General features: G+C 42.5%; 1 protein-coding gene across 12 annotated transcripts in view; it reads right to left on the bottom strand.

Annotated features, from left to right (window-relative positions):
- MAP4 (microtubule associated protein 4) overlaps positions 1–14680 on the bottom strand; it is a 156705-nt gene that overhangs the window by 89909 nt on the left and 52116 nt on the right. For 11 of the 12 annotated variants that reach the window (XM_015591711.2, XM_025048916.1, XM_025048917.1 and 8 more), the window contains one exon: positions 3732–3800. The exons of the other annotated variant lie outside the window; for it this stretch is intronic. In XM_015591711.2, coding sequence (XP_015447197.1) covers positions 3732–3800 — 69 coding nt within the window. The remainder of the gene's footprint in view (positions 1–3731; positions 3801–14680) is intronic. 12 annotated transcript variants of the gene reach the window in all.

Raw genomic sequence — 14680 nt, forward strand, 5'->3', positions numbered from 1 at the left:
CGGTGTGGTCTCCTATGGCAACAGCTTCCATATCTGATCAACTGCTTAAAGGAAAGCATAAAGCCCTTCCCTCTAAAATAGGCCTTGCTTAAGTGTCTTCTCTCCAGAACCCATAGGAGGAATTCCTGGCAGAGAGACCAACCCACGTGACCAGATCCTCATGACCAGAAGCGGAAATGCTCCCTACCTTCCAGAAGTCACTGCAGGGACTCAGTTTACATTCATAATATTCTGATTTTACCATCACAAAAGCAGCTCTGTATCAGAGAGCTGAAAACAATGTACATTTCGAGCTCTTCCTCAGAACACGGTGCCATTTACAATCTGAAACAATCAGTGCCTTGGAGATTATAAAAACCCGCATAGTCAGTAAGAGGACAGAAAATTTAAGAGTATTTCACATTCCAGGTCTTAAACCAGAACTCTTCTAAGATTTCAAAACATGGCCCATGTTTTATATTCTTTTTCTAAAAATCCAATCACAGCTTATATTTGAAAGGTTCCATAGTTCTTACCCCAAATGGTTCCCGATTTTTTAGCTATTAGTTTGGAAAAATGAGGAACAAAATTAAGACAGTCACAGTGAGACCATCTACTAACATTCATGGTAAAGGACCTGACCCACCCTCCATCTCCTGGCCTGCTGCATAAAGGCCTCTCCGGAGTTCAAGAGGATACCAATCCTGAAGAGACTGCGTCCAATGAGACCATCACCTCAACAGAAACCGATAAATCCTTGTCCTTCAGTGTGTTGCCATTTCGTTTCATTCCCATGTTGATACAGAAAATGTTACTTTCTCTCTGTATGAACAATCCGGTATTCTAACGATACTGGATTCCATTTTCTTTAACTTCTCGATTCTTATTCTGCTTGTTCACGATCAATATTAAGAAAGTAATCTGGGTTATAAAATTCCACACATGCAATAAGGTGGTTAAATCTTCGGGAGAATCTAAGCCTAGACGAATAGTTAATAATTTCATAATAGAAACCGCTTCGGCCCAACTGGCAACTAACAAAAAATGATTCGAGGAAATACTTTTCAAAGTTTCATCAGAGCTACTCTGCATTAGAAAACTTAAAATTAAAATGACGCTAATTTCTCATATTTTAGTAAGGTGGACAGAAACACAGGTAGCATAAAAGATTACCCTTCCCTAAAAGCAAGCTCGCAGAGGGAGAGGAGGGGGAGGCACAGGGAGGTTCACGGCAGACTGGGGGACCCAATCCCTGTCGAGAGCACACGCTCTCATTGGTGTTACCACATCCTGATTCGTGTGGGAGGTTTGAAGACCAAGTGAAAAACGCCAACTAAAAATGCGTAAAGAAAAGAAAAACGTGAGAGCGGAGTAAATGATAAAATGAGTTTTAAAAGAGAACAAGAAATAAAAGACATCAGACGACCTTTATAAAAATACTAAAATTAAAAAGAATTGTCTTTGTCCTTCGTGCTCAGAGGGAAACGAGCTCCATCAAGCCCTGCAGAGTACAAGAGGAAGCAGGTGGCTTGCTCAGGCATCAGCAGAGAGAGGCCCCGCAGAACTACCCTCAGCTTCTTCTAGACCGTGTCCAGGGAAGGAAAGCAAAGCTCTGCAAAATGCTGAAGGTTTTAGAAGTGTAACGGTGCTTAGGAAAGATCACTGGTCTGGTGTTGCAGCAGCCCCAGTGTTGAGACACACTCTAGGCTTCTAGGAGGAGAAAAATAGAAAGGGAGGAAAAAAAACAGGAAGGGGAAGGAAGGGGCGGAAAAGCACAGGTCGTTAGTACACAGCAGTTCAACACAGCGAGATGCTCAAAAAACCGTTTCTACGCTACCAGCGGGGCTGATCTGCTCTTAGACTAGAGAGAACCTTCTGAAGGGAACAGAAATGGGAATTTCCAAAATGGCGCTGAGCTACATGCTCCAGTTAGTGACGGCCAAATCAGAATGAAGTCATGCTCCAAAAACATGCGCTTCGTCCCCTCCCTGCTCCTTCCCACCCCCAACGAAATGCGCGTATTTTCAGTACGGCATCTGCTTTAATACAGTCAAGATGTCAAGTTCAGATGCAAACATCTTCCCAGATGCACAAACTCTTCTCCTCACGGCGGAGAGGTGTCCCAGAGCAGGAAGACCTGCTTTCACGATGTCACTGGGAAGTTCATAACAAGCTGGGCTCTTTTTTGTCACCAGGGAACTAAGTCACGGAACAGTAAGAACTGGACTGTATGCCTTTCCTGTTCTTGTCCCGCACTATTAAGATCTGGCAGCGGGAAGCAACTGCTACATAAAGTTTGCGTCTCCTCTGGTCACACCTGACATCCTGCTGGAGAAGAAGCCTACTCCAATTTTGCTAGTTGCTGTCTCCTTCCTGGATGAAAGTGGCATCCACTGTCAACAGCTAGTCAAATCGAACCCCTCCCAGCCTTTCCTTCCCCTGGCGCTGCCTCCGGGTTAAAGAAAGCTGTTTTTACTCATTTTTTAGAGTTATGTTCACACTTCTCCTTTAATCATAGGGATATTTCTATAAATCTTTTCTTAAAACCAAATTACACAGCAGGCACAGAAATGGTCACTACCACATACAACCAATTTATCAGAGAAGTAACAAAATTTTGTTTCATAAAACTGGAAGCTACAGTGGCAGGCACTTCTGGTTGTTTCTAGCTTTTAAAGGAAAGAGTTCCTAATTCATGAGTTGCTAATAAAGATGATGATGTCAGTAGGTAAAACTAACAGTTCCAACAAATAGAACGTAGTCACCCAATAAACCTGAGGCACAGAGATACGTTCAACATTTCCCAAGGTCACAGAATAAAGAACGAAGCCTGGAATAATTACTGCTGCTAACGAGGGCCTTCTGGAAGCCTTAGAAACTGAGGAATCCTGCGGTGGCTCGGGGACAGGCTTCTCCGGGCTGGGGTAGGCCTACGAGAGAAAGCCGGCCGCGGCCCACATCCGGTGCCGGTCGCGGGAATCGGATGTCACGCCCCAGGGAGGGAGAGCGGGCGCTGCTGCAGGGAACGACGCGCTCGACCGTTAGCAGCCTGCTCATCTGGTCGACAGTGTCGGCCTGTCACAGCCGCGAAGGAGGGCTGTTCCTTATAAAAATGCAACGGGACTCTCCTATCGGCTACCTAAGAAAAGACTGACACGGCTTCGAGGATCTGCTCACTACACACACCCTGGGGGAAGGGGCTGGTGCTGATGATGCGGTGGGAACCCCAGGAACTGAGTGCCAGCTGACGGAATTGCAAAGCCCTACGGATAGCTGGGAGTTAAAGTCAGAGACGGATTTCAAAAGTAACAGTGGAGGGGAAAATAAAGGAAAAGCAGACTGAGGGCGAAAGAGAAAGGACAGAGCTTTTCATCTGTAGCTCCCAGGTTTCCTGACACTGAGCAGTGGAAGCTAAACGGGGTGCGGCTGTGCTCGGGGAGGACATGAGCCCGAAGAGCCGCAGGCCTCCGCTGTGGCACACTTCTGACACACTTCGACGGTGGTCACTCTGCCTCTAGGAGCGTGCACTTTTAAAACTGACCCGACTTCAGTGTGGTACAACAACGACAGATATTGAGAGAGTATCAAACGAAATCCACTCTCCTCTTGGCATTGTTGGAGCTGTTACGAGGCGGAGGCCTGGGTTTACACACATCCAACGAGAGCAACACGCCTAGAAAGAACCCTCCTCCGAGGAGCTTCTCAGGTGTTTGCCGTGACGGTCTCGCCCACGCGCCTGGGGAAGCACTTACCTGTAGTGTCATTCCCTTCCATGCCATGATCGCCGTTGGCCAGCGCTGCTGGTTTAGCAGTTGGGGTACCTGCGACAACCACAAAGAAGAGTTACCCATCCTGACGGCAAAATGAAAAACGGAGCCAACTGCTATGTAACTGGCAGAATTTCTGTCACTCTTCAGAGCATTGCCTGACAGAAGATACAAATCTGTCCTAAATGTAAAGATCCAATGGAAAGAAACCCAGAAACACAGACCAGAACTGACTCGTTCGTTTCCATGGCACCCTTGACACCCCCGCACCACAGCAGGCCGAGTCCTGTCTGCTCTGTAAATGGTCAAAGATTTCCGTCATGCTCCATAAAACCGTCATGAAGCACCACAGGTTTAGGATCTGGTATTCAAATCAAAAGCTCCAAGGACACAGGGCCGTTTAAAACAACCTCCACATAGAAACTCCAGACACCATCACTGCTCCTGGACCCGAGGGGGACATGGGCATGAGCAGAGCACTTCTGCGAGAGGGCTTTTATTTTAATGTTAGCTAATCTAATACGCACAGTTGTGTCTCATTCGCTAATAAATGAGGATGTCGAGCATCTTTTTATGTGTTTAGTTGCCATCCCTTTGTTTTCTTTGGTGAAATGGTCAAATTTTTTTTTTTACTATTTTTTTAACTGGGTTGTTTATTATTATAGAGTTTTGAGGATTCCGTGTATACTCTGAATACCAACTCTTTATCAGATGAGTTTTGCAAATATTTTCTCCCAGTCTATAACTTGTGTTTTCAATTTCTCAGCTGTGTCTTCTAAAGAGCAAAATTTTACATTTTAATGAAGTGTAATTTACCTTTTCTTTTATGCTTTCATGCTTTTGGTGAAGTGTCTAAGAAATCTTCACCTCACCCAAGGTCACAGGATTTTCTCCTGTGTTTTCTTTTAGAAGTTTCATAATTTTTAAATTGAGGCCTATGATACGTTTAGAGTTAAATTTTGCATACGGTGTAAAATATGGATCTAGATTCATAATTCTGCATACAGGCACCTAACTGTTCCTTTATCATTTGTTGGAAAGGCTAGCCTTATTCCACTGACTTGACTCCGCACCTCTGTTGAAGACTGACTGACCCGAACGTAACGTGTGGATATAAGTCTGGACTCCCCTGTTCCGCTGACAAAGAGTCAGTCCCTTCTGCCAACAGTACACTGTCTCGATTGCTATATTTGTATAAAGTTGTGAGATGAGGTCGTGTGAGTCCTCCAAATTGGGTCTTTCCCAAACTGTTTTGGTTATTCTAATGACTTCCCTTTTCCATATAAATTTTAGAACCAGCTGTTAATTTACTTTTTAAAAAATTCCTCATGAAATCTTGATTGCCATTGCTCTGACTACGTAGATCAACTGAGTGTGTATCGTTACCCTTCCTGAAAGGCCTTGACCGTACCTAACATTCCAGCAACCTGTGCTGCTTTCGAGTGTGCCTGCCATCTCAAGTTTCCTCGGAATCTCTCGCAAGAAGCTCACAGACAAGCGAAAATCTAGAATGGATGCTATGAAATGTAAAATGCAAAGTTTTACTTCGGAAGGCAAGAAACCACACAGTCCAACTTTCTGGATCCCATAAATCCAGGGCAGAAATCGTTCACATAAATTCACTGAAAAGATCATTCATTCTGTTCTCTCAAATAGCAGAGGAACAACTAAGGAGAACAATCTAAAAGAACAAGGCAGACCAAAAAGAGAATATCAATTACCGGAAGAAGAAGGAGAAGAAGAGGGAAATAAAGGAATGAAAGAAAACAGACTTATTAAATTCCCACCATGCTCCATTCTAGGGCTTCACATGTTGTTTTGCTTATCCAGAGAGATGCAAAACATGCTCTATCCCATATTTTGGCCAAAATAAATAAATTCCCCTTTAGCCTCACACAGAAAGCTTACAAAATGCATTCCTTCTCACTCGAAAAAAAAAATGCATATTTAAAAAAAATCTGCCTCATTTTAAAATACAGACAGCAAGAAAATAAAATGCAGATAAAAGGGAAATGCAAATTACAAAAAAAAAAAATGATACCATCTTTTGGCCATGAGAGTGATAAAATCTTTTTAAAATCTGATAACAGCCAATGTGGGCAAAAGTATATGGATAGGAAAAGAGGTAATCTCATGCACCATTTGGGGAATGTATATTAAAACCACCTTTTGAAGAGAGAATTTGGCAGTCTATCAAATTTTGAAATACCCATTTAACGCGACAATCCATTTTAGGTATTTCGTTGATGAAAAGACATAAAATTACACAAAAATGAATGTAAATAGCATGTTTATTATGGCATTGTTTAAAAAGTAACGAATGCCCATGAACAGATTTTCACTAAACTGTGAAATACACAACTATTAAAAGAAATGAGGGTGGTCTTCATGGTCTGATATGGAAAGATGCCAGGACATATTAAAAATAAATAAATAAAAGCAAATATGGCATAACAGCATTATAAAAACAACACACGATCAGAAAAAATATGAAAGAACATATACCAAACGCCACCGGTCACTGCTAAGGACTGGAGTGTGGGGAACCAGAGATGGGGATAAAAAGGGAGACTTTCCCAGACGAAATCCTGTTTTAATTAAGCGCATGAAAGAATTTAAGACTAGATAAGAGTCAACTGAGGCACACAGGTCAGTCTCAACATATATCGCAAACACTTAAAAAACAGCAGAAGAAATTGCTTAAAAGCATAAATAAAGATCTGGAAATCAAGGAGGGTACCCTCCAGTGGACCAGAAATGATGAGAAATAGCCAAGACAATGAAAGCAAACAGGACCACACCGGAGAAGCCACGGCCCGAAGCAAGCCCCTAGGAAAGCGGGGCTCCGAGGTACCCACCCTATGCTCAGGGACGCAACGGTGGTGGGGCTCTTACAAGCTGCCAGGCCGGTCCCCACCGACCCACGCCTTCCTCCCCTCGCTCCACAACCGCCAGCCTCGTGCCAGCCACCTCCAGACGGGAGCCGAGACTGAAGGCTCTGGCACAAGAGGAAGCCAGCTCCCTGGGTGACTGGCAGTGCCCAAGAGTGCGAAGCCCCACACCCCGCCTGGCAGTGCTGTCGCAGGTGGCAGTCGTGCATCACGGGCAACTTCGAATAAGACGGTGTCACTAGGTAACTGAGGAGAACTACCAAGGACAAGGACATCACGTTCAAAGAAAATGTATATCACCCAGGGACACAATGTCGGATACGGTAAACAGGAGACTTTTAAAAAAGAAATATGTCAAAGAAAATATCACAAATCTGTGAAACTAGAGCAAGCTCTGAACAAAGTGACTTATCCAATGACTGAGTAATAAGTCTGTTTCCGGTTCGAGAGGTTTCAGCTCTCTGCTGTCATCAAACCTGAAAGAGTTGCCATCTGATAGGACACTGCTGATAATTTTTAACAGGACTGAATTATGGAATTCTTAGCATGTGACTAAAAGAACTGAGGACACCACTGTGACAAAGCTTCTACTCCCGCACACAGCCGTGGGAACAAGGTTTCTTGGCTATTACATCTGTAAGAACAGAAATACAAATTGCTAAATGAAACCTGTTTCAGCCTAGTAAAAAACGTTATCCGCAGATTCATGACCCAATCAAGAAAAATAACAGACCCCACCATCTCATTAATAAAAAACGTTTCCAATTAAATTCAACTTTTATGGTTAGTAATAACTTATCAGAAATTATAGCATAGGTCAACTGTTTACTACTAGTAATTATATGCTAAATTCTTCTGGAGCAAGTTAATACTTAGAGTCTTATCGTTACAGAAACTTTTTAAATTAAAAATTAAGTTTCCATACATATTTAGTTACAAAACCACAACAACTTAAGGGAAAAAACTTTCGTGTGTAAAAATACACTACATTAGGAAAAATGTCTGTGAGAGACAGGACTGGAAATAAGAATTCAAGGAATCAAAAGATGGATTTACATTTCCAATGATAAAGAACAGCTTGCTCATGCATTTTTAAAATAAATGATGATGGGAATCAAAACGCTATACATTAAGCATTTGGACACATTTAAAAGAGTGATGTAACTATTATTTTTATGTGGCAAAGTAAAACATTCTAAAAACACACTTGCTTTTCAACTATTTAATCTTTTGCTAAAAAGAAAATTTTAGGTGTCCACTTAAAAACGTACAAAGGGTATAAAATCCTTCAGAATTCTCATATGGGTATGTGATTAAAGTTTCAAGATCTCTACACCAAAGCAGAAGTTACAAAGAATGGTTTATGCGTATTGACAGAAAAAATTTCTAAGATGTAAATAAAAATAGCAAGTTATAAAAAATAACATGTGGTTCGATCTCGTTTGTATAAAACTAAGGATAATGATTTCTGACCGTACGTTTGTAAATACAAAGAACATAACCTTAAAAGACCCACTCCTCTTGAGAAATAAATAGGGTTAAGTGGGAGTCAAGGGAAATTTTCACTTATTTAAATAAAATAAAATGTTATTTTACACAAGATTTTTATTTTAGAATGCTTTAAAATTTACAGAAGGATTGCAGTGCTAGTACAGAGATTCTCAGAGACCCATCCACTAAGAAAAAACGGCTGGGCTAAGGTTCCAGAACAAAGGCAGATTCATACACCACTATAAATTCATCACTCCCAACCTTCACTTGGCCCAAATATCTGTCGACTCATTCTTCCACACTCTACAATGTCCGTGCTAAACCATCCTGTCCTCCTCACACCCCCGACCCCTTCCACCTCTGTTTCTCAGCATAGGACCTCACCTCCCCCAAAGAAAACATGGCCTCCTCTCGGAAGAGACCTCCTCCCCTTCTACTCCCCCACACAGACCTACAGCACCTGCACGGACTCCCCGCCTCCACACCTGTGCTTGGCCCCCCTCCTTGTCCTTCCCAAGAGGCTTCTGCTTTCTCCCTGGAGTGAGAAACCAGGCATTACGTCACTCCTGTCAAATCCCACAGTTCTTCATTTCCTTTCCTTTGGCAGTTGACTGTCTTCCCTAATGAGCTGTCAACCCCTTGAGGTTTCAAGTTTTGGGTTCCTTTTCTTCCTTCTCAGTGACAGAGTATTCTCAATAAATACTGCTTAAAGAAGGAAAGAATGAAGGAATGGTTGGAATAAACACTATATATGTGGAGTGGCAGAATGGGCCGTAAGGAGGGAGAGTGCACCAAGGAACTCCTAAGTTAACCTGAAATTTCTAAGAACAAAAAGTATCAGACGCTGTGCCTTTAAACTTAATTTTCTAATTTTCAGAGTAATGTTTTGTTTTTATAATCAGGGGAACAAAGCTATTACCAGAAGGTTTCAAACAAGATCGACACCAAGAGACCACGAGTCACATGCTACTTCTTTGTTTTCAGTAAAATGAAATGCAGCCTATCTGGGGTGCAGTAGGAATACCTCTGTGGTCTCACTGAGCCATTTCACACCATTTTCCGAGTAAGAAATTTGACTATTAGAAACAAATGTTCTGCCAACCCACTTAGAGTCGGTGCCTAAACGTGAGGGGAATCGGGTTTGGGGGAGAAAAACGTAGCGGACATCTGGGTTAGGATGGGAGTTTACAGATAGGATGCTCATTTCTTTGGTATTTTTCTCCTGTGCAACTCTCGGAATTTCTCAGCTACAGAAAGAACCTGACGAATTAACCTCTTAAAAGAGATCTCTGCTTTTCTTTCATATTAAGGTACTAACATTATAAACTGTTAACTGTTAGTACTATTTTTCTTTTCTAAAAGAAACTTAGTTAAGCAATATATTTTCAAATCAAAGTCCAACAACTATTTTTGCAAAAATGTCACACTAGATAAAAAATTTCCCTAAATGTAATCAGTGAGACTATATTACAAGGGTTTAGGATTAGACTCTGAGGTCTACCTAAATAAATAGCTACGTTTTAGTTTACAGACATAACTGTTAGTCTGCGCGTTAATATAGCCGGAACATGAACAAAATGAGTTCAGTTTAGTTTGCTAAAAAACAATGTCTATTCAGTTTAACGAACAATGACTGTCCACCTACCATGCTCCAAGAGCAGTGGCGTCGCCCTGGTTCCCCACAGGCCGTCAGACTGCATGACCTCACTTGATGTGCTTCTCCATGGTTCTCTCCTGTCACTTGTCTCAAGTGTCACTTTGACACCTCTGGCTTCTTACCACTGAGCAACTTGAGGTTGCTGGTAACTGTGCCTCTCTCTTTTTGCTAATTGTGTTATTCTGCATGGAATATAAAAAATAAACACAATACTATCTCTACTCTAGAGTGGGATAAGTGTGAGACAACAAATACCTTCAGAGAAGAAAGGCACTTACAGAGGGGAAGATGGAAAAAAAGAGGCTGAGGGGGAGGGGGCCTGAAGGAGGCAGAGACGAGTCAGGAAATGCTCTTCGAAGGTTACATCTAAACCCAGTCTTAAAAGGACTGCCAATCGCCACCGTTAGCCAAAGCTTGAAATCCTGTCAACCTCCAGAGGTGTGTCTTTAGCCCAGACCTCTCCTTTGGACCCCAGAGTTGTGTCCCCTCCCACCTGGTACCTTCACCAGGATCAGATAAGTCACACTCAACAGACTCCCAGCTGAATTTCTTATCTTCTCCTCAAATCTACTCCTTCTACAGTCTTCCCAATCTCAGATGATGGCAATTCCTTCCTTTTAGTTAGTTAGTTGCTCAAGCCAAAACCTTTGGAGCCTGATTCATCCCCGGCACTATGAAAGTCTCGTGCCCTAGAAGGAGCAGTCTGGGTGGCATGGTATCAGTTAAAGTCAGATGGGCGTGGATTTGGGAGAGAAGAGAGGAATGGAACTTGAGACAGGGGGTAGGCACATCTTTTTCAGAGAAGGAACAGAATAAAACGAAGTGGATGAGATGGACATGGGGCGGAGATGGGATTTTTTTTTTTTTTAATGAAGGAAAAACTTATGGTACGTTTAATGCTGACGAATGACCCAGCTGATACTGCAAGAGACAGAAGAGGCAATGCCATCGGCGGTGACAGCGCAAACAGTTCGCCCATAACAAGCAAAGAGCAAAGGGCACCGGGGAAGGCGGGTCAGATGGGGAGGGAGGGGCGCTGGGCGGAAGTTCTCTTTGAGTCTGTTGAGTCTCTGTTCTGAAGGTCATCAGCTGAGACTACGAACAGGGGAGCAAGTACCGGAAGTTGTCTAGGAAAGTGGAAGACTTTACGAAGTCATGTGAATGAGCCGCAGAGCCTCGAGTTCATGCTCTTTATGCAAATGAATAAGATTCTCATTTATATCTCCTGAACACACTATTTATATGTCTGATAATTCTGCTTCTTGAGTTAAATAAGTAAATATTTAGTTTTGAAAAACAGATCTACGAGACAGTAAATCAAGCTGAAAGTTATGCATTCACGAAGATGATATGGTTTCATAGGAAGGACATAGGTTTAAAATCAGAAGGTCTGGGTACAGGTTATGGTTCTGTCACTATTCACTAAATGATCAAATGCAATTCCCTAGTGCTCTAAGCCTTTAATAGTCTCACCTGGAAAATGGGACAATATCTACCTTTCACGGTTATCATGAGGACTAAACGCAGTAATACTGGAGGCAGGACTGTGTCGATTATACAGTGTTAAGCAAACGTTAACTATTATTATTCTCATTGTTATTAACTGTAGACTGATCAACTATCGATTGGTTAATCTATTGACCAACTATAGATTAATTGCAGACTGCTCAGTAAACTATAACCTTGTGAGAACCTAAAATTAGTTTACTTTTGCTTTATATAAAAATCTAGCTTAAATGACATTACTAGACTAAGCGATAATTGTGAGACTACGACATAAGCAACTAACCACAATAAAATAAAATAAATAAAAGGAAAACAAGGAGGTTAGAAGAAAATAAAAGACAAATTCTACCATAGACACAACACCTAACGATCTACAACTCTAAGCTCAGGAGAGATTAAAAACAACTCTAAACATGAAAATATTAGGTTTTAGTAAAGGAAAAAAGGCTTGCACACATCTCTGCAGATCAGACTCGTTGGGCTGTAGTCACTGGAACACTGCACGTTACTGGAGAAGTCCCAGTTCAAAAGATGCCATACTGCCTTCTTTCAGTGACTCATTTGCCCCAGAGGGACTCTCATGCATGACATGAACACTTTCTCAGCTAAACACACAGAGTACTGAAAACAACACGAGTTTAAAAAAAAACAAAATAAAACAAAACAAAAGAAACCTAATCACATGTGTGAGACAAGAATATTCAAATTTATTAATATTTTAAATCTCTTCTTCCACAAGGGATTTCAGACTCCCGCCGCTGGCAAGTCAGCTTGGCAGAGAAGAGGAAGAGCAGACCACTGAGAGGGCACGTGCGCTGTGAGGAAGGGCCACGGAGTCTGCTTTGGGCAAAATGGGGAGGATTCAGCATGGCCTCAATGCTAGGGCAAAAGTCAGGCCTGTGCCACCACTGCCCTCTGGTGGCCACTTAAGTAGGCTGCAGTCCTCCGCAATAGAAGGCCCCAGCCAGCTGAACAAGGAGAAATATTACCCAGTTATCATCCTTTCTAGGACCGATGCGGTAGGCCCTTCCTCCTGGGTCAACGTTTCTCAACCTTGGACATGCAGCCAAGTCACCAGCAATGGCTTGTTAAAACACCGAGTGCTGAGCCGCACCCTCAGAGCGTCTGATTCCCTGTGGGCCTAGGAATTGCATTTCAAACAAGTTCCCAGTTGACACTGCTGATCCAAGACCACACTTTGAGAACCACCGTCTTAGGTTAAAACATTCTACAGAAACAGGTTCCTGGCCTCAGAAACACGTTCCTGGCCTCAGAAACACGTTCCTGGCCTCAGAAACTTCCTGGAATGTTGGAGACAAAGTATTCTCTCGGTCTCACATCTAAGCACACAGAGTACAGAAAAAACTGTCCACAAATTTGCCAACTATTTATTTGTGTCTAAGGGTCAACAATGTGTTAGATGTTCATTCAAACATCTATGACCATGTCTTGAATGAGTCGCAGTATTACTGCTGTTATTCACATCTAAGAAAGAGCTTCTGTCTTTTGTCTCCCTGACCTAGAAAATAAGAGGCATATAAAGCTGATGATGAACAATTATTAGGAAGATAACGTTTACGAAGGACACAAAATCAAGTAGCAGTACATATGTTCTGAAAAAGTATTTTGCGAACTGTTTCCCAAAGTGACAAGCATTTTAGTAGTCTGACGGCCATTTTATTTCCACGTATTTGGCTATCTAAAGGCAATGCTAAGACGACATACTTGCAGAAGCAAAGCTAAACGGGGGTAAATGGGAAAAGGTACATAGCACAGCCACAAGAAAAGGCCTAAAAACAAAGCTGAATCCAGTAACGACAAGCATCCCTAGAGCCCACACTGTGAACTGGAAATGCCCTTTCACTCTAAAACAAACAAAAAATAGAGCTTCCTGGAGAAGTCATTGTTTCCAGGTCCGGGGCAGGAATTGTACCTAGGGCGAAAAAGGCAACGTTTTCTACTTTGCGTTAAGCTTCATAAAGGCAGCCCTGCTTTCTTACGCCCTCATTTTTAAGTTGAGAGCAATCAGGGTGGGCGTCTGAGAATTAAGAGAAATAAAACCATTGTCTAAAGAGTTCTATTATGGGCACGACCCAATTAACTGCCCTTTCTATATCTAGATGCAGGAAGCTGGCTGATAAAGTTCCACTGGTTGGCCTACGTGAGCACGCTGTAAAATCTTATCGAAGAGCACCAGGGATGACTTACTGACTCTCATCCAAGAATGAAATCAAACTTAAACCTGGATGTCTAATAAACCGTAAAAATAATGTTCTCCAGGCAAAACACATAACTTATCATTTTGGCAAACATCTATAAAAAATCGGACCCGTAGCAGAGAAGGCCCATTCACAGAGAACTCGCTCGTGCTCAAGTTCTACAAGACCAAATAAGGAAGCTTCTCCCTTCTTCTTCCATGTCTCCCACCGGCTTCCTTCCTTCTCCCATTTATCCTTAGCCACGCCTTCCACAAACAAGGTGGTACGAAAAAAATCAGCAACTTTTACTTAAGCTAAATACTGTAATTATAAACTCTATATTATTCTTTTTGAACAAGTTAATAAATGCATGTGGACAAAATCCAATTGGTCCAAAGAGATATACAGTAAAAATAAGCCGCCCACCTACCCCACACCCCAGCCATCTAGTTCTTCTCCGAGCAACCACAGTTATCGATTTCTAGAGCAGCCTTCCTGAGTCCATAAACTCTTAATTACAGGCTATTCACATATTTTAAACTATTAGCAGGGAAAATTCGATAACTTTTTATGAGCAAAATCACGTCTGAAAAACTTTCCTCCTCTTGGGTCAAGTTAATGGTACACAGATCGAGTCACCAAGACGAAGCCCAAGAAAAGCCACCGTTGCCACCTGCCTAAACCGAGCCCGGTGATGGAAACCATGACGGCTAAAGAAAAGCAGAAAATGACAAGCAGCCAGCTTCTTCCACCTGCGACTGCTGAAGGTACATTAACCAGCGAGGGGAGAGCATCTCAGCCATGGCTCAAGTTACTAAAATATTCGCTCCTTACCATTTCCTTTATTCCCACTAAGTCCTCCTTATTTTTAAATGTCACTCCTATCCCATCAACAACAATAACAAAAAAGCCAGATCGAATACGAAATCATATCTTAAACTCACCAGAAAGCTGGGGTTTTAGAGGCACTAAGCAGTATGAAATCCAAAGAAAGACAATCCCCTCGAGGAGACCGGGGACGTGAGCGCTGGCTCTCCTGTGTCAGATACGTGAGGAAGAGATGCTGGTGCCACCGATGCAGGTAAGAAAAATTCAACCAAACACTTCCGTGACTCGCTGAAGGCTAAGTGAAGGCCAGCGTTGAGAATACGGGGTCCCGGGATCGACAGACACAAGGGGCGCTCACACCCA

The sequence above is a fragment of the Pteropus alecto genome, unplaced genomic scaffold, assembly GCF_000325575.1.
Source record: "Pteropus alecto unplaced genomic scaffold, ASM32557v1 scaffold156, whole genome shotgun sequence".
Lineage (NCBI taxonomy): Eukaryota > Metazoa > Chordata > Mammalia > Chiroptera > Pteropodidae > Pteropus > Pteropus alecto.